Source organism: Aspergillus uvarum (genome assembly GCF_003184745.1).
Source record: "Aspergillus uvarum CBS 121591 unplaced genomic scaffold BO82scaffold_23, whole genome shotgun sequence".
NCBI lineage: Eukaryota > Fungi > Ascomycota > Eurotiomycetes > Eurotiales > Aspergillaceae > Aspergillus > Aspergillus uvarum.
In genome coordinates this window covers 438,936-461,037 of record NW_020291320.1, presented here as the reverse complement: position 1 = coordinate 461,037, position 22,102 = coordinate 438,936, and the positions used below count along the sequence as shown (strand labels likewise).

Here is a 22,102-nt window from a genome sequence, read left to right as displayed (position 1 = left end):
ACTGCACTGCAGGCAAGAATTGTCTCAACAGCGACGCTGAGGGGAAATAGACTTACCGAAAGCGGGCTGGAACTTGATTAAGCGTGGACCTTGGTAGCAAGGAAGGGAATGGGAAGATGACCCAAGAATGATGATAGGATGAGACGATAGGAGAGAGACACTGATAGTGAATGGAAGTCAGAACTTACAGGGCGGGGAATTTGGCCGAATATATAGGTTGATTTCGGTACATTCTCAGAGAGTTGCCTTTTCCCCTCTCTCGTGGTTGTACTGTACTATTGTACTGGTTGTACTGATTGTACATGATGGGTACCTTACTATTCCATCATTACTATTTTAGGTCGAGTATAGTAAGTAAACTACCCGTTCCTCCGTCTTCCGGCAAGAGGGAGCGGAGGAGAGGAGAGGGAGGAGAGGAGAGGGGGTGCCGCAGGCAGTATGAGGTGGGTGTGGGTACAGTACAGTACTAGACTCGGAAAGAGGGGTGGATCATTACCATCAGCCAGCCTTGAAACCATGGCAGATGGCAGATCTTCCCAGTTGGGGATTCACCAAGCTTTCTCCGCACGCGGGACTCCCTCCCGTCTTTGCGGTCGATGGCTCGATAGGTCGATAGTCAATAAGTTTCTACTAGGTAGTACTAGAATAAAGCAAAGTATGTGTAGTCAGAGTACCTAGTTAAGACTATCCTGGAATACAGCGAGCGATCTGCCTGTGTGCGTCTGTAGCTCACTCCTTTCAAAAAGGGAATATCTACACACAGTACAGCACACATACGATGTCACTATGTTTCAGAAGTCCAAAGCTCATGCGGGGATCTAGAATGCAATGCAATGTAAAATTCAAGTTACAGTAGGCTACAGTAGCCGTGGTGAGCCGATGAGGGGGAATCCGAGCAAGGGCCGAGCCTTTGCCAGCCAAATCCTTAGTAACTCGGAGCCACGTCTCAGTACCTGGCAGGGCGATCGGCCCAGGATTGGCCCCGCATAGCATTGCCGCGGCGCTACTGCAGTGCTGGGTCGGGACTACGACTATGAATGGATCTCATGGCTCGATTGAGACAATCAACGGACAGAATTACTGTTTTGTCTGGCTGTCAGCTGGGGACCGCGTAGAAGAATGGACTGCCAGGAATCTTACCATCCATTCACCCATGATTGTCCCGCATTCCACCCGGTTTGGATAGCTCCATCCGTTCCCCTCATGAGGGGAGGCAGTGAGGGGTAATTTGACTCCTCACCCGCATGTATCCCCGCATGGCCTCCCAAATGCTGTCTCTCATAGCAGGCCAGGAGCCCATGTGAAGATGTTACCGACGAAGAGTCGCTTCATTTCGTCCTGTGTAGCTCATTACCACACACAGAACAGCCAGATATGTATGTGTCTACTCGAGCTTGACTCTCCTCGTACGCCAACTTTCGCCGTGGGGTGGGCAGCGCATTCGCGGTCGCAATCCGATAACCGATAAGTCAACTAACGAATTACTGACGACCCAAGCTTGAGCGTCTTCTACCTCCACCCCTCTCCCCCCGACCGAAGCGATTTTCCACTCAAATGCGAATCCGAATCCTCCACTTCCTGAAACCGAGATTCGACCGCATTATCTCCGGCTTTAGTCTTCTGGGAGAAAGTACCATCATTCAAGTGACGATGATGCCTTGGACGAGACCTACATCGGAGTCTCCATAATTTGAAGACCGACGTCACGCCCGACTCCGACCGCGCCGCGTTCGCGGCGGCGGCGGCAGCATGAGGGGAAGCCATCCGTCTGTTCCCCACCACCAGCGTGTCGGCGTGTCTGCCTCCTCATTCAGGTTGCCCACACCTATTGCCCTGCCGGTCTTGCCGCATCACACGATACACCGGCCTGTTCGTTGACCCCAACTATTGAAACTCTTCTTCCGGACTCACGGAGCGCTTGCGACGCCCGGGCGCCAATAACACAGTATCGGGCGAAAGCGTCCTTTATCATGGGTGTCGCGAGCAAAGTTGGGTGTGACATTTTTACTGATTCCCATACAACAATCTGCACGAACCACAATTTCTGTTTCAGTAATTGAAGTTGGAGTTGGGATATTCTATTCATCCTATTTAGGATATCTTCTATCTATTAGTACATTTTTTTTTCCGACCCAACAGGCAGCGCATGCTTCGCGTGAAACATCAAACATGATTCGAAGCTTCCGGCGATATGATGCCGCCTCTAGAACACAACATTGACCACCTTGCCACCTTTAACAACAATTACTCGTCGGCGCTTCTCCCAGTCGTTCTTCTCCCGCAGCCATGTTCGTCCTTCATCGGTCTCTAGAATGCGACTGATAATCCAGTCTTGTTCATCGGTGGTGTTCGCGTTGGCTTCGGCTGTCGTGGGTGAAAGTCGTTGCGGGATTGTCACACTGAATCGCAATTTTCCGTTAATTTGAACCGCAACGGTCTGCCCTCCTCGTGCGGACAGTATGTCGGCCTCGGCGGGGGCCAGAAGGGGTGTGGGCCAGTTGCAGTCGAATATACTTGGGATAGTTGTCGTTTCCGAAGCGACGCCGGCGGAGTTCCTCGTCACCACCGAGCCGTTTAAGATCTCCCAGCACTCGGAGGCAAGAGCCGGAGCAATTGGCGAGAGAAGACGAAGTAGGGACGAAACAGTCAGGTAGAGAACCTCGGGTGAGGTGGGGGTGGAAGATACAAGAGCGTTGGTTAGCTTGGTCAGGTCAGAGACGACGGTATTCAGGCCATAGCGATTGGTCTCAAGGCAGTTGGTGACGGAGTATATGGTTCGATGCGTAGTAAGGAGAGCGTTGGCATCACCATCAGCCAGGCTTTGTAGGGCCCCGGGAAGCGTAAGCGCGTGGCCGGAGGATGCCTTCAAGTCTGATATGCCCAACGAAATTGATGAAGAAGACAACGTTTGCTGGGTGTCCGTCACGAGCTTCCAGAGCCGGCCAAACCAGCGCTCCATACCAACAATCTTCGTCTCGTCCCATTCCAGCACCTCGCTGACCGGGGCGGAGAAGAGGACATGGGCGCGAATAGTATCTGCGCCATACTTCAAAGCACACCCCGTCGGGTCGACACCGTTGTGCTTACTTTTCGACATCTTTTCAAAGGATATCGCTGGCGTAACTTGCGTTCCTTTGATAAGTGGTTTATCTGGATTTGACAGGTCGAGCTCCGAAGGAAGGAGGAATTTGCCTGTAGCTGGATCTGAGAATGTCTTGCCATGCACCATTCCCTGTGAAAGGAGGGACTTGAAAGGTTCAAATGGACCCGACACATTTCCAGCGCGAGCTAACTCTGGGAATAGTTCAGACTGTGAGAGGAACTTGTAGATGAACCGGGCGTAGAGAAGGTGCAGGATCGCGTGTTCAACGCCGCCAACGTAGACGTCAACCGGTCGCACCACAGACGGCGAAAAGGGCGATTGTTTGTTCTTAGGGTCCAAGAATCGGAGATAGTACCACGAAGAGTCAACAAAAGTATCCATGGTATCCGTGTCTCTCTTGGCCGAGTGACCACAGCTTGGACATTGCGTGTTCACCCAGTCGTGCGATGATTCGAGTGGGTTGCCCTTCTTGCCCTTCAGCCAGTCGCCTTCGATCTTGGGCAGTTTGACGGGAAGCTGGTCTGACGGGACGGGAACAGGACCGCAACTATCACAATGGATGATGGGAATCGGAGTACCCCAGTAACGCTGTCGGCTGATCAGCCAGTCTCTCAGTCTCCATTGTTCCACAAAGTCCCCACGGCCGACTTGCTTGAGATCGTTAACGATCTGCTTCTTGGCGTCATTGGAATGCAGACCCTGGTACTTCCAACACAGGGAATTGAGATAACCTTCCTGCGTGAATGCCTTGGCGTCATTCGACGAAACGACACTGGTGCTAGATTCGTCTTGCTTGCCTTCCCGTCGGGGCCCGATGACAACAGGTATAGATTCCGGGTTCACGTTCTCCTTGAAAAACGCAAGATCTCGAGCATCGTGACCGGGGACTCCCATCACTGCGCCTTCACCGTAGTCACTGAGAACGTAGGGCGCCGCAAAGATAGGTAGCGGCCGAGCAACATGAGGGCTTTCCTTATCAATAACATGTAAAGGATGGGAGGCAGTCAGAGTTGTCAATTTGTAGCCAGCTTTCGAATCTGCTGGGAGCGAAGCAGCAGTATCGAGGAATTTCTGCAGCTCAACGTCCTTCTTTGCGGACTCTAGGACGAGGGGATGATTCAGAGACAATGCGAGATACTCAACTCCGTAAAGAGTATCCGGTCGCGTTGTGAACACGCCGATATCAGTACTTGCGTCTTGCTTGCCATCAATGGCGACTGGGAACCGGATATTCGCGCCTTGCGATTTTCCTAGCCAGTTTCTCTGCATTGAAAGCACACGTTCCGGCCATTCGCCAGACAAGGAGTCCAGGTCCTTGAGGAGCATCTCCTTGAAAGCTGTGATACGAAAAAACCACTGTTTGAGTTTCAATTTTTCGACCTTCGCGCCGGAGCGCCACGAGCAACCGTTGGCATCAACCTAGTGCCGCGGTCAGTCGAACGGCCATGAGAACTCCTTGTATCTCAGCACCCACCTGCTCATTCGCGAGTACCGTTTTATCCACGGGATCATAGTTCACAACTGCTTCATCCTGATATGCGAGGCCCTTCTCGTAAAGTATCAGAAATATCCGTTGCGTTTGTTCGTAGAATTCCGGTGAGCACGTCGCGAATTCCTGCATGTTCGAGTAAACATCAGTGTTGTTCTCACAGTAGAGAGACGAACATCAGAATGAGGTGGGATATCCCGGTAACAACTCACAGACTCCCAGTTGAAAGAGGTCGATATGCTCCGTAACTGTTCCTTCATCTTAGACATGTTGCTGTTGGTCCATTCCGCCGGGTCTATCCCCCGCTCAATCGCGGCGTTCTCTGCTGGCAGCCCAAATGCATCCCACCCCATTGGATGTAAAACTTCATGTCCTCGCATGCGATAGAACCGAGCCAGCACATCTGAGATGGTATACACTCGCAAATGGCCCATGTGCAAGGTTCCCGACGGATAAGGGAACATAGACAGGACGTAAGACTTGGGCCTCTCTTCCGTTCCCTGGGTATCCCCCGCAGCATTACGTTCAGATCGAGAACCGGCAGAGTCTGCTTGCCATTTTGCCTGCCATTTCTTGTCAAGCGCTAACAAATCAAGCTTTCTAGTGATAGATGCTGCCGATGGCGTGGTGGTTGTCGCATGTCTCGAGGAAATGGAGGAAACGGAGATCGGGTAGAGTTTGGCGCAATTCCACGGTTTTGGTCGCAGGACCGACCGTACCTGGCCTGAGCGAAATCGTAGAAGCGCTTGCATTATGCTCGTTTCATCATTCACTTGTTGCAGTCCTTACTGTGAGCTAGCGAAAGCCGGCTGCTCTGGGAGACTCTTCGCATCAATCGTCATCGTATCCGCCGGCGTCGGTTTGGCTTGGCCCGGAACGGCTTAGCTCATGTAGCCCTCCGATGCAGCTTGGTTATGCCGGTGATTAGTCATGGAGCCCGAATTCATAACTGACTACTTACAGGTACCTGCTACGGAGTATAAAAGCTTCAACCACTCCATCTTGCCATATTGACATGCTTGCACTTCACCCTTCCCTGCGGAGGCTTTCTGGATCCATGTTTCAGACTATCGCCCTCTTCTTTCTCTACTCAGCTTCATCTTTGCCGCTCTATTTGGGTGAAGACAAACTATCGAAGGACTAACGCCTGCCGAGCTATATATTTAAAATGTACGTTACCAAGAGCTGGCTGTAAAGCAAGCAGGGAAGTTGATCGAACCGCGTTCAAGGGGGGATGGGCTTTGTGCCTATGTACTGTATAATTATGGTCACCTTATACGCTGGCATATATCATATTCTCTCAAGTGGACTATTGCAGGTATGCGTCACCAAGAATAGGAATAGGTTTGCAGTGTGGTAAGTATCGAAGTACTATACGGAGAACTCCAGGCTAGGTAAAGGCATTCAGGGGAAGGTCCACAGGTTCCGAGTCTCCCTCGGATCTTGCTTCAGCTCCCCTGTACTAATCCAGATCTGGCTTGGAACAGATTCGATCTTTGAACCATGGATCTGAAGAGCATCAAACTTCGATAGAACAACGTGAAACACTCTAGAACTCGTTCATCGTTCTTCCAATTGCTATCCGTACTGTACACATACTCCGGAGTACATCAATCTGTACAGTCTCGCCCTCCTCAAAATATCCAGTCCAAGTGGGACCTTGGAAAAGAAAGAAGGAGGGATGACGAGAGAGTTTCAGTAGGTGAAAGGCTCGAATGACAGTCACAGGGGCCAATATAAGGATTAACGCCATGGGAAATAGATCTCGAGATCTGGAACATCCCCTGGTTTTGGAGTACACAGTATGAGTAGGGTGTACTGGAGCATGTACAGTACAATTGCGCATACACCATACATGTTGGCGAGGCGATAACGAAGAAGCTTGCTTTGATGGTGCCTGAGGATCATTCCGCAACCGGGACGGAACCACGCGGTTCTTTCTGTCTGGATCGAGATTCCATCTAGCGGCTAAGTTACTACTCGTAGTAAGTACGGAGTACTCTAGTACCTACTCATAACGTACAGTACATCTTCTCCTCACCCTCCTCCTCCTCCTCCAAGTACCTCTCTCCTCTCTATTTATGAACATCCCCCATATTGGCTGGATCCATCACATTCTGTATTCCCGATCGATATCTGCGAAAGATGGATCCCAAGATCTGCCATCCGTGGATTCAGGGTTCGGTGTGCCGTCTGGTCGTCGTCTTCGTCCTTTATGAACAACCCCACTGTCATCCTCGGGCGCCGCGGTAATATGAGTAATAAGCAAACTTTGGTACCTCATCCTCACTAATTCGGTTGACAGACTCCACTTGGGGTGAGTTGGCAAGTTTAGGGAGAAAACGCCAGAAAGGATCCGTGGCTCCGACGACCGACAACGGTACTGTACGTTTTCTGCCAAGTGCCAATTGCCCCTGACGGTTATTATTGGGCTAGCTGGGAACGAAAACGACCAAGATATTTCCCTCCACTGCCAATGAAACCTTCTGAAATCGTTGGCCTCCTTTTTTTCTCTCTCTATTCTCTTGCCCACGACAACTTGCCTCTAAGGACTAGTATTTCCTGCGGTGGAGCTGGACCACCGCAGTTGGACTCAGGCCCTTGAGGTCTGCCACGCTAGCACGATACTCCCTCCACGATTTGGACTCGTCACATTACAGTCGATGCCCTCGTGGAGATCGATGAGAGGCTAAGCCGCCCCCTCGTCTCCGCGCCTGTGATCGAGTCGTACGGCGTACAACATGGTAATGTAGGGCCCAGAGTACGTTCAGCGTGCAGAACAGAATATGCACCTCTTATGATATGTACATACAACCAAGCGGACCTTGCATTTCCAGTGAACCATGGCCAATCGACCGGCTTGCGTCTTCCGTGCCCACAGTCGACTTTAAATGGTGCCTGCTTCTCACTCCACTTCGCAATCTTCGAACTCCTGGTCTGAGTTCATTCAACTTTGGTTCGAGGGTTGAAGGCGGATATTCTTAGATCAACGCGAAGCGAAATGACCTCGGCCAGGCTTCAATCTCGATCGCAGCAGAACACAATTCCGTATTTAATGACGATAGTTGGATGTATTGTTCCGAAGACCTGTTGATCTGCGACCACATTTGTCTTGGATCCGAACGGCGAAGAATGTTTAGAGCCGGGAGACTATCAAGATTCGAGAGAAACCGTACGGAGTACTTACTGGATGTTGGAACTGTCCATCGGGCCAGACCCTCTCCCACCCTTTCTCCCTGGCGGCCATCCCGCGCCATCCCGCTAGCTGCCCGTCCCCCTCGCAAGTTTTGAGGCGACCATGGGCGGAGCAGGTAGGCCACCGTCTGCCCAAAGGGAAGCTGGAAAAAGCGACGAGCTGCAGGCTGCAGGCCCATCCTTTTCGACCACCAATCGTGCGGTTTCAAATGGCGCTCTAGAGCGTGCAGTCTGCATGACTCCCCTTGGATCGAGTATCCCTGTCCCTCTCCACCGAAGCCAAAGAGGGGTGGAAAGACAAGTCTCTTCATCTCTCTTCATCTATTGATCTCATCCATGGTTCACCGCCGCTGGGAACCCGGACTCCGGGGCGTTTAAATATTACGGCTTAGTCCGGCCTGGTCGTTTCAGATTGTGGTCCCCTTTCCTCCAGTCCTCCTTCCTTTCGTCGCTCTTTTCGAATCGTTCTTTGATCATTTTCCTGGTCTCGGGTTAGACACTCTTTTACTATTCCAGTTATTATTCTCTCGTTACCATCGAGCCCCGCCCTTATTAAGCTGGCTCCATTGGGGGTCTTGACTCGCTCTCGCTAATCCAACTCCGGGCATTTTTTCGGTCGGATCCACTCTCCCTTGGCTGTAGTGCCCCGGTGGACAGCTTAGTTACGCTCCTTTAAACCATCACGTCGTCGTTTCTGTGTCGAGACATTCTTTATTGCATCATAAAATTCTATAGACCACAACAAACATCAACGGGGCCATCGCCGGCAACTGCGGGTTGTCAATCGCTCCATCGAGCGGTCCGTTTGTGTGGTCGCTTGGTGCCCCAAACCGAGCTGATGATCGAAGATCATCTTTAATCTCCATTCTTCGCCATCTCCAGTCCCAGTCCCCCCAGTCGGGCGTGGGCGTTTTTCTCTTTTCTGTTCTCCGATCTACGTTTCTTGTTTCTTGTGAACTCCTTGTCGTCGATTATACCACCAGCCTTACCGGGTCGCCGCCCGCAGCTTTAATCGAGAGCCCGACCTTAATAATTGGTGTATAGTGATAATAATGAACTAATCTGCACAACATGCGCTCGATTGGACCTTCAACGAGTCTCCCAGCACGGAGAGCTCTCCACGAGCGCAGTCCGTCCCAGACGAACGAGTCCTCCCCACCTACGTCCCTCCGAGCCACGAGTGACAAACACGCCGGCCAGGAAGAACACGATGTGTATTCAGTTACGCCATATCCGACCAAACCCGAGCAGATTCTCCTCCCGCGGCCTGGAAAAGGACATGAATTTATCCCGGATTCCCGATTCCATGTCGACGAAGCACCGGATCATTATGCTGGGAATACCTCGACGGAGTTAAGCCAGATTGCCGACAGCAGCTTTTTCCAACGGACCGCCAGTGACCCTTGGGATTTATCCTCGACGTTCGATGCCGCAAACACTCCATCGCAAGTATGGGAAGACGATCCGTTGTCGAGCAAGTCATCATTCCCCGATCTCTTGCCTCCAGAAGAGAAACCCATCGGCCCCAAGTCCGATTCAGCTTCTATTGCCGCTTATTCAGATGAGGAACCGAATACATTACCCCAGGTCCCTCCAACAATCAAGCCCGTGATGTCACGAACCTCATCGCGTCACCCATCTGGTCCGGAAACCCTTGGCTCAAGCCATTCTAGCCCGAACGTGGTTCCTATTGGACCTCCATCTAGTCCGAACTTCGTGGCCCTCGACAACTCGAGTTTGAACTTTGTGCGGCTTGGTGCCTCTTCAAATCCAGGCTCGGTTACTCGATCTAACTCCTTATCGTCTTTAAACTCCTTGGGAACGGTCATCAGGTATATCGGAGCGGCTCAATGGACTCACGGTTCATCCTCCGAACAATCGAGCTCGCTTTCGCGTTCACGCTCACAATCATTCCGGTCCAATCCCTCCAATCAGGTGCACCCAGTTCAATCAAACTCAACGCTTCCACGCGGGCGAAGCCATTCTCGCTCTCTCACGTCCTCATCGCGGAGCGGGCCGAATTCCGATATCCAGGCGATCGTCGACAGCGGGGTTTTCTTGCAATATCCGACAATACGCGCTCCTTCATCGTCAAGCTCAAGAGTCGATGTATCTACTTCCGAGGTTGTTGCGGAGCCCACCCCTCCGGAACCTACGGCTGATTTTTCTTCGGATCGCTTCAAAACTCATTTGTCGACAGTGACATCTCGATGGTCAGCAGAGTGTGATTCGAACTATGCTGAAGGATCTAGCAACAACTCTCTGGCAGAGCCTAGACGGCCTTCTCCAGCCCTGGTCCGCCCAAAGCCAACGTCTTCATCTGTGTGGCTTGTGAATGAAGTGGAGGACTCGGACGGCGACGAACAGCATGACGATGTCGCAAACTTGCCAGCGCGCCCCTCTAACCCAGCGGTGCCCAGCAGCCTCTCGTCCGGATCTAGATCCCGACGAAGCAGTATGCGAAGCACCAAGCGGCCGGGAACAAGCTCGACCATCCATAACATCTTGCCCAACTGGGCTAGGATGTACTATGCGCGCTCCGAAGCGCAGCCTGCTCATTCGGGCTTACCCACGGTGGAGGGAAGTCGCCCACCATCCTTACGGCCAGCTACGGCGAGTACAAATGGCGCTCTTTACCGCATGCCCACGGCTCACAGCCATACTCGAACAATGACCAGTGACCTACGAAGCGTACGGTGGGAGGCACCACCGAGCGATCCACGCGACCCTCGAAGCCATTGGGTAAAAGATCCAGAACTCGAAAGAAGGGACACCCGCAATCGGCTGCGCAGCAGCTGGTCGCCACACCTGTTGCCCGATCGACGTGCGACGGGCCCACGAAAGGGCACGCGGGGAGCTCCATCCCTTGACTCGAGGATGGAACCTCTATTCGGTCGGCGAAATATCCAAGTCTGGTCATTCTGTGTTGGGTTCATCTTCCCTCTTGGTAAGTAACAGCCTGGTATCTACGCAGCCTAACTGCAACATGTGCTTACTCTGCGCTCGTTAGCCTGGCTGATCGCCTCATTCCTCCCTTTGCCGAAACAACCGGAAATGGAGATGCAGGAGGATCCCGAGTCCCAACTGGAAACAAGCCTACGTATGCGACTATTCGACCTTCAGAGAAGACGCTACGAAAATGCCCGATGGTGGAGAAAGCTCAACAGGTGGATGAACCCTTTGGGATTAGTAATCGTCACCATTGTGGTAAGTGCTGCATGAGCCATGCTCCTGCTCCCTCAACTAACAACATGGCAGATCACTTTAGCCGTTGTCGGTACAACAGTGGGCTTCTAGGGTTGATTGAAAACCCGAGCTCCCTGTTCTATGTTCTTTGCAAGCCCATCGCGCTTGCAGCTTCTGCCTGATTAGGGCGCCGAGGTACATCGGCTGCTTTGGCGCTCCCTGCGCAGGCCATGCCTGCGCCTGCATCGCATTGTGTATGCTCGAATTGACTTTCGCATCACAAAGCTTGGAGTCGACTCTTTTTACCTGTTTATACCCCTTCGTACGCCTTGATTTCACCTGAGCGCCGCCTGCTCGATGCGCCTGCAGTTATACTCGCATCCAGCTTCCTCTGCCCCACGGCTGCTTGGTATATCATACTTACATATCACTCTCGACACGACTGGCATGACGTGATGTTTATAATGTTTTTCTATATTTCGTTTTTCTGAAGATCAGTTTCATATTTCCTCGACAAATGGGTGTTGGTCCTCTTATGTCTATCCGCACTATACCGAAACCGTCTATCTGGTCAATTTCATTAGGATTATTCGATTGTCTGTCAAGTGCATGCATAGCGGTGGAATTATCTGGGATTTCACGACACACGAGGGATATATGTTACTGTTCTTTATTTCATTTGTCTATTTTGATGTCGCCCATCTCAATACCCGAGTGCTGATGAGAATGTATTCTCTGCGGGTTCGAGTTGGGATTCACGGACTATATAGCAAAATCAACACATAGGTAGATATACATGATACGATGGTTATATCAGACAATGGTGCTTAGGTAGATCATCTAGATGGTAGGCGAGCTCTTAGATAACGGATACGGAGAAGGTTACTCAGCTTGTACTCTCATTGAGTGATGATACACGACAGATCACGGACACTATGCCATGGCACAAGAAACCAACCAACTGGACTCCAAAACGTCACAAATCAAGTTGCGTCGCTCAATACTGATACAAACAAAAAGACCCCGAGATGGATCTGCGCAACCACGAGCGCCGGGAGCCAAAACACAAAATCTAAAGTTACAAAGTAAGTTCTGAATGAGGGCGATAGTCCTTGTCTATCACGCAGTCGGCGCTGAATCAGCTGCGGTGGCCAACTTTTCCAACCCCGCCCATCCAGCCCGCCCATAAGTCACCGGTCCTTGAATGGCCACGCGATGGAGAATCCATCTGACCGCATTAGTTTCGCACTGGAGTGCAAGTGACACAGAAGAGAACATAACGAAAGGGAAGGCGACGATCATGTGAAGGGAGCCATGAATGACCCATCCATACAATGCATTCCCACCTCCCAAGCGTATAGAAGGATCCTGAAAATCAGGGAAGCTTACGCCCGATCTTGCTCTCGACGGCGACTTTCAGCTCTTCGCCCGTGGGCATAGAGACGACACTGCCGCGTCTGCGACGGGACTCGATCTCGGCCATGATCTCCTGGACGGCGTCATCAAATTCCTGCATGGCGTCGCTGGGAAGACCGAGGGTTGGCGGTTGTTGCAGCGACTCGGCGCTGGCCGTGCGGGGGCCGTGTGGCGGGCGACTGGTGCCGCGGGCTTTGAGCTTCTTGACGAGGATCGCCTTGGCGGGGCTGACGAAGAAGACGATCGAGAGAAGGTTGCTGACGATGCCGTAGAAGTAGACGCTGCGCCAGACGGCGACCGAGGTGCCGAAAGAGAGAAAGATGAAAGGCATCACCGTGAAGGACATGGTAATCTGAGTGACGAGCCAGCTCATAACATCATAATAGCGCTTGTAGGGCCCAGGCTTGCTGCCATCGGGAGTGAGGAAGAAGGGCCGGACATGACGGCGGAATTCTGGAGTTCGATCAGTATCAAAGTTCCCGCAGTAGGTGAAGAATCTGGGCTCTTACTTTTGGCGACGGTCTGGATGATGGAGCCTAGAACGAAGGTCATGTAGTAACCAGGGTAGAAACCGTGCCAGAATGCACTGGTGGTGAAGGTGGCCATGCTGGCGCGGAATCCAGGCTTCTTGCCCTTGGGAGTGACGCGCAGGTAGACGTAGTTCCGCAGCCAGTGGTTAGTGTTCTTGTTCCAGCTGCCCAGGTAGCCGTGGGAGTTCTGCGCTGTCTCGAGACTCCATGGATCAACATTCTCGAGACGGTTCCAGAAGACCGTGCCCGACTTGGGGTCGAAGCCGTTGTATCCCATTCCAGAGAGGATGCAGGCACCCTCTGTTAGTGACCAGACGCCATAGTACTTGCATCGGGCAGCAAAGCCGACCATGTGCATTATGAAGATCCGTCTAAGGAAGGAGTAGTTCATGTAGCCCTCTCCGAGTAAGGTGTCTTGGTTGTACAAGGAGCCTAATTGCAGGAAAACCAGAATCCAGACCAATCCAACTATAGCTTTCTTCGTAGCAGGCGTGCCGCTTCTGGGGATCTTTCGCTTCTTCCGGGTCGGGGGCACCTTGGAAGGATCGGTTCCAGGAGGTACATCGAATAGAGTCGTGTCAATCCAGCGGCGGTAGTCGACGTAATCGAAAGCCGGGCCAGCGAACAGAGATGGGAAGAAGAGCACATACCCCAGATAATCCAGAACACTTGGGAACTGAGTGATAGCGGCGTACTTCTGGGCATCTGAGAGCTGGCTTTGCGGCAACCGACCATCATGAACGTTCCAGCAAAACGCGGAAAGCTTCATGACCAGGACCATCTGAGCGCCTGTAATATCCACGACCTGCGCATCGTCGACGATTTGGCGATAGATGTGATTGATGGACATGTGGCCCATCAGGAAGACGAAACCGATCCATGGCATCAATGATCCATCAATGTAATAGGCGATGAGGTAGATACCAGCGGAGCTATAGGCCAATGTGCGAAGACCATCCCACAAATCGAAGAGACCAACAATGTAGACCAGCGATACGGCGATGATGAAAACATTCTTCTTCCAGGGTTGAGCATCGGGGATTCGCTTCAACAGGCCGGCCAAAGGATATGAGAGGAGGAATGACGCAATGAGCTTGACTATGCCGAGGGAACCAAACAACCGCGGAATCAGCACTGCGCGCAAGCACACTAAATGGGCCCAGTATAGGTATAGAAGAGAAACATACGCTCATCAATGGAAGCTCCTGTTGCCCTTGCGGGATAGTCGAACACTGGCACCAACGGGAGGTCAGTCTACCGCTCTTTGGAGGGGGGGAAGTTGGCGGAGAGCGACATACGAAGATCTATAAAGGGCAACATAATGTTGCAGAAGGAATGGAGGGAATAACGGAATAACGGAATAACTGTAGGATAGTAGGGATCAATACTAGTTAATAGAGAGGAAATGAGATATGCATGAGTGCGGTGAACAGCGACATTGAGAAGAAGAAGGAAAAGAAGAAGAGGAAAGGGAAAAGAAGAAGGAGAAGAAAAAAAAAAGCCACCGAAAAGTGTTGAGATGCGAAAAACAAAAAAAAAGGTATCCAGCTATGCATCACATGGGCATCGTCATCTGTTTCCTCCCGCTGCTTGGCATCGTCTCCTCGTCTCCTTCTTCCCTTTCTCCTCCGTAACTTACCACCACATCTCCACTTCCGTGTCAACAACCCCCCCCCCTATTTGCATCGTCCTTGATGTCGCCAATTTCTTCTGGTTCTGATCCCTGAGTTTCATCTTAACTGTCGCTTGCTTCGCTTGCTGCACTCGCTGCCCTCGCTGCACTCCCTCCTCTTTCCCCACTTTCCCCAACCCAACACTTCCGGTCGCCGAACATGGACGTTGTGGCCGCGGTCTCGGGATACATCTCCAAGATGGTCACCGCAGGCGACTCATCGGCTTCGGGCCCTTCGTCCTCGGCCAAGATGAAGATCTTGCTCCTTGACAGTGAGACAGTGGGACTTGCGCGGATCGTGTCGAATAGACACCGTATGTGCTAACGGCTCTGGAATAGGTCCCCATTGTCTCCACCGCCATTACTCAATCCGCACTGTTGAACCATGAAGTCTATCTGATTGATCGGCTCGATAATGCTTCTCGCGAACGAATGCGACATTTGCGATGCCTGTGCTTCGTACGACCATCCCCCACCTCGATCCAATTCCTGATCGACGAGCTCCGCGAACCGAAGTACGGGGAATACTATATCTACCTCAGCAATATCATCCGCAAATCGTCACTCGAGAGGCTTGCCGAAGCTGACTCTCACGAAGTCGTTCGCCTGGTCCAGGAGCACTTCGCAGATTTCCTCGTGATCAACCCGGATCTGTGCTCCTTGAACCTTGGATACCCTCAGCAGCGGTTGTGGAGCCAGTCGCCAGATTTGTGGAACCCCGATGCCCTACAGAGAGCTACCGAAGGCGTCATTGCGATCTTATTGTCCTTGAAAAAGAACCCGTTGATTCGTTACGAAAAGAACAGCTTGTTGGCCAAGAAGCTGGCCACCGAGGTCCGCTACCAGCTGACCCAAGAGGAACAGCTATTTGATTTTCGCAAGACGGATACGCCGCCGATACTATTGATCTTGGACCGTCGAGATGATCCCATCACGCCGCTACTCACACAATGGACTTACCAGGCCATGGTGCATGAATTGATGGGCATCCACAATGGTCGAGTGGATCTGAGAGACGTGCCCGAGATCCGGCCGGAGCTGCGGGAAATCGTTCTTTCTCAAGACCAAGATCCCTTCTTTAAGAAGAATATGTATCAAAACTTCGGCGATCTAGGCCAGAACATCAAAGAATACGTCGAGCAATATCAAGCAAAGACTCACAGCACTATGAACATCGACTCGATTGCAGACATGAAACGCTTTGTTGAAGACTATCCCGAATTTCGCAAGCTTTCCGGGAATGTTAGCAAGCATGTTACCTTGGTTGGCGAGCTGAGTAGACGCGTGGGGGAAGAGGATCTTCTTGACGTGAGTGAGTTGGAACAGAGTTTGGCTTGTAATGACAACCACGCGAATGACCTCAAGGTATGCATCAAGATGGTTACATCTGAAATGGCCTAGCACCCAAGGACACCCGGTTGACCACATATTTACAGAATCTCCAAAGGGTAATACAATTACCAAAGGTGTCAGCTGAGAGCAAGTTACGGCTAGTGGCATTGTATGCCATTCGGTACGAAAGGCAGCCCAACAATGCTCTTCCGATTCTCCTTGACCTGCTGGTCACTGCGGGCGATGTTCCATCGTACAAAGTCAACATCATCCCTAAATTACTCGCTTATCACCATTCCTTGCAGGCGCCCCCGGTCGCTGGTGGCTTCTCAGACTTGTTCGAGTCCACCTCCTTGTTCTCTGGTGCGCGAGATCGCTTCAAGGGACTCAAAGGCGTAGAGAACGTCTACACGCAACATTCTCCGCGCTTAGAAGCCACGCTTCAGAACCTGATCAAAGGTCGATTGAGGGAACTCCAGTACCCGTTTCTCGAGGGCGGGGGCCATACCCGAGACAAGCCTCAGGACATAATCATCTTCATGGTTGGTGGCGCAACCTACGAAGAAGCCAAAATGGTCGCCCAAGTCAACGCTAGCTCGCCTGGCGTGCGGGTAGTGCTAGGTGGCACAGCCATTCACAACAGCACAAGCTTCCTGGAAGAAGTTGATGATGCTGTGAGCGGTTGGCCCGAGCCCGGGCCCTCGACTGCCGCTGGACGGTTGCAGAGGGCTATCGGGCATTAGTTATATCCATGGGGGCTCCATTATTAATATATCCATTGTTTATTCTCCATCTGTAGCATGCTCCTTTGCGCTTCGTACCGTCAGTTTGGACTCTGCGAATCTCGCACTCAAGATTGCGGCGGCTGTGCAGCTGAGCGGGGCTGTAATGACATGAGGCGCAATCACTAAGTAAGAAGTAAGACTATTGTAGGTATATCCAAAACTTGCATAGGGTAATGTGAATCATGAGATTGGAATATCAGCCAACATCGATCACTTTAGAGGTACATTTATAGCGTCGTTGAAAGGGGCTATCCATAGCATTAGTCCGAAGTGCGAGAAGCATGCTTAATCATCTTGACAGCCTGCATGGGAACACAGTCAGGAACAGGAGAAGGAGAGAGACAGAGAGGGTATATATGTATTCTGTCTAAAGAAACAGTTCTCCTTATACATCAGCTGAATTACGGGGAGCGTTTATCCATCTATTTATTCATTGTGTGCTCCTATCCCCCGATCGCTTGGCGTTTCAATCATGAGCGTTCATAACACAGGTCTCTTGGGCGTGCCAGATCCGACGCTTTTTGGCCACATCCGCACCAAACGTATCGGTGATGATACCATCGGCGTCATGGAAGGCGGCCGAACGGGCATCGCCTCCAGGCTCCGACGTGGGCGCCAGGAGCCGGAGCTCCTCTACGGTTGCGCCGAACTCATACTCGCCCCGGCAGAGAGCCGTGACGCCGACGGTGGCGGTCGTGCTTTCCCCGCCGTTGAGAACAGGGAGCACCTGCTGCAGCATGCCAGTCCAGGCGAGCCGCCGTGAGAGGTCCAGGGCCACGTTGCTGGGCTGGTGGCGGAGACTGGGCTGCAGCCGCAGGAGTGGGTGCAGGGGTCTGTTCGAGCGGTTGAGAACCGTGACGGTGAGGTTCAGCAGCTCGTCCGTTCGGACGTCGTACTTGGAGTTTCCAGTGCGCACGGCCGCGGTACTGGTGGACTCATCGGGCAGCAAGGGTTCCAGGGCGTAGGTCACGCCGATGTCGTCGGATCGGAAGGCGTCGACCATGCGGGCGTTGAAACGGAGGTTGCGAAGGTCGATGATCCCCACGCGTCCGCCGGCTTTCTCTTTCCAGTGTCCGGATACCCGGCGGAGGAGCTCTTCGCGATACCAGAATGCTTCACGGGAGGCTGCCTCGGCGTCGAAGGAAAGCTTGTGGGCGCTGACGACGAACTGACGCTTCACGCCCGTGTTCAGTATGGGTATTGATGCGTGGGGGTTTTCTAGATGCACCCGAGGAAGTACGAGAACAAAGCGAGATGTTTGACCCGGTTGAAGTTCTCCATGCACAGTATACTGGCACTCTGAGTCAGCAGCAACGTCGTAGGTTGCAGCCTGCTCAGACTCCACAGGCTGCTCCTGAACCTTCAAGGACACGGACAAAGGGTTGGGCCAGGCATTGCGCAGGTCTAGCAGGCAGATGCAGTGATCAGGTCCGTACTTGCCGTGGGCAAGATGGGACAGGACCGGTGAGATAGCACCGGAATCAAGGGATTGGCTATCATCAGCTTCGCCTTCCACAGTACCATTCTTACGATTCCACCAGGCAAAATCACTACTGAGTGGTAAGATATCACACCGTGCGATCTCAACACTGGCATTGACCGTAGCAGTAAGTGGGACGAACAGTTGGCGGGTATAGAAGACATCGGGCAACCCGCCGTCCGACATGCCAAGGTACGAATAATCAATTTGCACAGTAGTGTCCTGCAAGCCGGGCTTTCCGATGATTTTGATGGTAAACGTAGCACTTTGACCTGCCGGGATCGAGTAGTCTTCAGGATTCGAACCTTGTCGGCGCCAGCGCAGCGCAGGTCTGGTAAGGTTCAATTCCAGCTCATAGATTTCAACAGGAAGGAGGTCTTTGTTGCCAAGCGCTGACTGCACCTGTCTGGTTGTGGAGTCCTGGAAAGTGAATAAGATGAAATTAAGCGGGCACGGTGACGTATTGCGAAGCGTAATGTCGAAGGAGCTGAGTTCGCCTTCGAGTACCATGATTGCGGACTGAGAAAGAGACAACGACTCAATTGCTAGAGATGGTTGTTTACCAATGACTTTGACTTCGCAGGCCGAAGTGTCAGGGCCCTTCTTGGGTATCGTTTTACCGTCTCTGGCGGTGGTCGAACTCCAGGACAGAGGACGATCCACCGCAGGCTTCTTAGCAGCAAGCCCTGTGCGTTTAAATTTCACTTCTGTCTCTGGCTTCCAAATTGACTGGAAGATTGGGAACCTGCGCTCCCTGCAGTGCCTAACCTTGACAATGCAGCCAGTAATGTTGAGCGCACCTTCTTCAAGGGCTTGCCCGTAAACAGTGATCTTTTGCAAGGATAGAGGAGGCACGAGCACCCACTCTGCCACAGCATCCAGAGGCACGCCATCACCATCCAGGCTAAGCTTCTCGATCTCTAGCTCGAAGTCATAAGGGTTCTGAAGCGAGACTTGGAATGCCGCATATTCACCCGCAACCATCAGAACCTCAGAAGCCTTGGTACTTGCCTTCGCGAAGGGATTATAGAGGAACGGATCTTTGGCTGGCTTTTCGTGATCCGCTGCGACAGCATCCAGATCTGTTTTGGAGTGACGAACAGGTCGTCTGGGATCAGGGAGAGGCAAAAGCTCAATACCCCGTACTAAGAAATCATCCCAATATTCCGCTTCCAGCTCGGGTGCGCCTAATCTTTTGGCCGCACCAACAGTTCGTTTGATATTGTTTAAGAGCCTAATCTGCTCATCACGAGACAGGCAAGGCGGGCTGAATTGGGTCTCTGCGAGCATCAGGTCCCCTCGAATGGTTTGAAGAAGTTCGACTGTGAAACGAAGCACACCATCAAAATCTGGAAGTGCCTCACACGAGCTGATAGCTGCCTTAAGAACGTCAATCTTGAGATTGAGATCCCCATACTGATCCAGATTAGCATGACGGAAAGATCGTTCGACAATAGCGGCCACGGAATCATAGTCGGGGAAAGCATCGTTGGTACTAATAGTAGATGAGCGTCTTTTTTCCCATTCGCAATACGACGACGGCTGCACGCCATATGTGTCCCCTATTACAGCGAGTAGAGAACGCATACTTTCTTCCATATTGCCCGGGCCAAGGTCAAGAGCGTTGATGTCAAACGCGGTGTCAGTCAAAGACGCCAACCCAGCTGCAGGATGGACCCCCACTTCTGCTGCGCCAATCTTACGCGCTTGTACGAGGGTAGGAATCATAAGCGAAAGAAGCTCTCGTAAAAGAAACGCCTTCTTTCGTGGTAGATCGAGAATATTTAAGATGGAGATCACACCCACAGTGATAGGTATAGCATCAGTGGGAGGCAGATCTGACCCAGGGGATAGAGGTAATGCGCGGAAAAGGAAGTTTGCAATCTCAGACTTCCGAAGCATATTGAGCCCACGGGGCCGCTCCGGGCGGAGTAATGGCACCAGAGGCTCGTTTGTGACGATATTCTTCAGGGCTACATCGTCCAAAGCACCATCTCGAATTCGTGCGGCAGCCAATAACCTTGCCAGGCGAACGACGGTCTCAGAATAGACTAGCTGAGGCAATGGTTCATCGGTGATGTTAGCGGCGCGGTTATAGAGATTCAGTATATTGTTCGAAAGATCTGGGAGTAGGTTGGACAGATTTTGGAGAGATATGATCCGGTTTCCTGCGGAGGACGAGCCTGAGTCGAAGGTAGTGTTGTATGACAGCTTCGATGACTTGTCGGACACGGGGTAGCATACAGGTGGTATCTTTTCGGCGTAAGTGACAAACAATCAGCGGCAAAATTCATTCCAAGTGACATACCTGAAAATCCATCCCAGCCCAAGCGAGCATCAGCAGACAGAGAAGAATGGATTCCAGCGCTTTGGCATGCCACACATAGTCACTACTGGCTCTTGCATTGGACGCAGCCTCGACAAGTTCTTTGAGAGCATCAGGCCATCTGCCTGCCTGGAGAAATAATGTTCCAACAACCACACCTATACGTCCTTTGATCCGATTTTTTGTTCGGTCTGTTGCGCTCATGCCGCTTACCGACATGCGATCACGACTGTGCTCTTTTGACGATGGAAGAGAATGTGGCTTGCTTATCGAGTTGGAGCGGTTGGCCAGTTGAATTGACCGGGTTATTTCGTCGAATGTAGTAGGCGTCTCATGGTCACCGGGAGCAGGCGAACCTTGATTAGAGCCCCGGCGCGACTCTGATGCACCGTTGGGATTGGATGGTAGCTGCGCAGGCATCGTCATCCGATGAAATAGGCGATCTGTTGGGCGTGGGCGGATGTCGGGCCCTCGATGCGGACCCCAGGATGATGCTCTCGGGGAATTGATGGTAGGAATACTCTGTATGGTCTTGGCGAACTCATCTAATTCGGATAGAAGCAAGGATGTTATGTCGCATAATACCGTTTTCATTGTAGTAGCCTTAGACGCTTCGGGTCGCGGCACCCATGAAACATTATCCGGGCCATTGAACAATTTCTCCACGCCGTCATAGTCAAATATCAGAAGCTGGTGTACCAAGGCCCTCAAGTTGGTCTGCTTTAGTGTTTCCAGTTCCTGTCGAAGTTGCTCCAGTTCGCTTGGCTCCGGGGGCCGATCGACCGCTGAGGTTTTCTCCCCGTTCTTTGTATCATCAATGAGCTCTGCTCCATCGGCAATCGCAATTACCACCAAAGGCTCACGGAATATCTCGAAGGGAAACAGTTCCAAGTGGGACGTGGGCGGTACGGAATAGGTGAGATCATAGAGAATCATCCCAGTAGGGAACGCCAGCGGGGAGAACATGTCTATGGACGGAAATTAGCCGTTTAGTGTGATTATCATTTATCGCAATGGGAGGGAGTGTAATCACTTGGGGCGCTATAGCAATCAATGAGTGAACATACTTCGATTTGGGCGCGCATCGGGACTGATATCACCCAAGCGGACAACATTCTCGGCTTGGAGTCTTGCAGCAAAGCTCAGGAACCGGGATCGCCTAATTTTGCCAATGGGCAGCAAAAGGGCCCTCAGACGCACCGGCGCAATGGGAGAGAGAGGATCTACCCCCATTATGTCGTCCGGATACGGTCGACGCTGTGGTCAAGACTGCTTCCAATCACGGCGGGCAGGCGGCAGGCGGGCAGGCGGCCAAGCGGCCGGAAGTCATACGAAGCGCTATGCACGACGCAATGGTGAGTGGTTGATAGGTATGGAGGAAGGTACTGGTCAAGGTACCGCTGGTTGGCTCTCTGTAACTCTGTAATTATAGTCTTGGGTTACCTTAACCAAGGAAACGATAGTATGCATCGAAGCATGACCGAGAGGTGAACAACAACCCCGGAAATGATGAATGGTCGGAGTGTTTACCGCCCCGCCCCTCTCCCCCTGCTGACATAAGGTCTGACTAACCTATCAGCTGCTTCAG

General features: G+C 52.1%; 5 protein-coding genes across 5 annotated transcripts; 2 read left to right on the top strand and 3 right to left on the bottom strand.

The window, feature by feature from the left end:
* Positions 1-2,203: 2,203 nt before the first annotated feature.
* Positions 2,204-5,593, bottom strand: BO82DRAFT_364406 (leucine--tRNA ligase NAM2; the record flags this gene model as incomplete). The annotated part of the gene is made up of 4 exons (XM_025636948.1): positions 2,204-4,522; positions 4,578-4,718; positions 4,805-5,316; positions 5,554-5,593. The coding sequence occupies 4 exons, from the start codon at positions 5,591-5,593 to the stop codon at positions 2,204-2,206; spliced, it is 3,012 nt and encodes a 1,003-aa protein (XP_025492585.1).
* Positions 5,594-8,478: 2,885 nt separating this feature from the next.
* BO82DRAFT_66937 (putative serine-rich protein) lies at positions 8,479-11,287 on the top strand. The gene is made up of 3 exons (XM_025641454.1): positions 8,479-10,734; positions 10,798-10,994; positions 11,046-11,287. The coding sequence occupies exons 1-3, from the start codon at positions 8,859-8,861 to the stop codon at positions 11,082-11,084; spliced, it is 2,112 nt and encodes a 703-aa protein (XP_025492584.1). The 5' UTR covers positions 8,479-8,858; the 3' UTR covers positions 11,085-11,287.
* Positions 11,288-12,348: 1,061 nt separating this feature from the next.
* On the bottom strand, positions 12,349-14,239 carry BO82DRAFT_374183 (lysophospholipid acyltransferase; the record flags this gene model as incomplete). The annotated part of the gene is made up of 4 exons (XM_025637407.1): positions 12,349-12,842; positions 12,899-14,017; positions 14,107-14,151; positions 14,218-14,239. 4 exons carry the CDS (start codon positions 14,237-14,239, stop codon positions 12,349-12,351), a joined length of 1,680 nt encoding a protein of 559 aa, XP_025492583.1.
* A 358-nt stretch (positions 14,240-14,597) lies between these two features.
* On the top strand, positions 14,598-16,712 carry BO82DRAFT_353937 (Sec1 family protein). Its single transcript, XM_025635088.1, has 2 exons — positions 14,598-15,956; positions 16,028-16,712. The coding sequence occupies exons 1-2, from the start codon at positions 15,024-15,026 to the stop codon at positions 16,664-16,666; spliced, it is 1,572 nt and encodes a 523-aa protein (XP_025492582.1). The 5' UTR covers positions 14,598-15,023; the 3' UTR covers positions 16,667-16,712.
* Positions 16,713-16,849: 137 nt separating this feature from the next.
* Positions 16,850-21,774, bottom strand: BO82DRAFT_431909 (TRAPPII-specific subunit TRS120). Its single transcript, XM_025640743.1, has 3 exons — positions 21,582-21,774; positions 20,497-21,482; positions 16,850-20,441 (listed from the first exon to the last, which is right to left on the bottom strand). The coding sequence occupies exons 1-3, from the start codon at positions 21,745-21,747 to the stop codon at positions 17,175-17,177; spliced, it is 4,419 nt and encodes a 1,472-aa protein (XP_025492581.1). The 5' UTR covers positions 21,748-21,774; the 3' UTR covers positions 16,850-17,174.
* Positions 21,775-22,102: the final 328 nt, after the last annotated feature.

Coding starts and splice junctions, on each gene's coding strand:
- BO82DRAFT_66937 (XM_025641454.1), top strand. CDS start 8,859: ATGCGCTCGATTGGACCTTCAACGAGTCTCCCAGCACGGAGAGCTCTC. Junction 10,735..10,797: donor TGGGTTCATCTTCCCTCTTG/GTAAGTAACAGC, acceptor TGCGCTCGTTAG/CCTGGCTGATCGCCTCATTC. Junction 10,995..11,045: donor TAGTAATCGTCACCATTGTG/GTAAGTGCTGCA, acceptor ACAACATGGCAG/ATCACTTTAGCCGTTGTCGG.
- BO82DRAFT_353937 (XM_025635088.1), top strand. CDS start 15,024: ATGCGACATTTGCGATGCCTGTGCTTCGTACGACCATCCCCCACCTCG. Junction 15,957..16,027: donor ACCACGCGAATGACCTCAAG/GTATGCATCAAG, acceptor ACATATTTACAG/AATCTCCAAAGGGTAATACA.
- BO82DRAFT_431909 (XM_025640743.1), bottom strand. CDS start 21,747: ATGGGGGTAGATCCTCTCTCTCCCATTGCGCCGGTGCGTCTGAGGGCC. Junction 21,483..21,581: donor CGATGCGCGCCCAAATCGAA/GTATGTTCACTC, acceptor TTCCGTCCATAG/ACATGTTCTCCCCGCTGGCG. Junction 20,442..20,496: donor GGGCTGGGATGGATTTTCAG/GTATGTCACTTG, acceptor TACGCCGAAAAG/ATACCACCTGTATGCTACCC.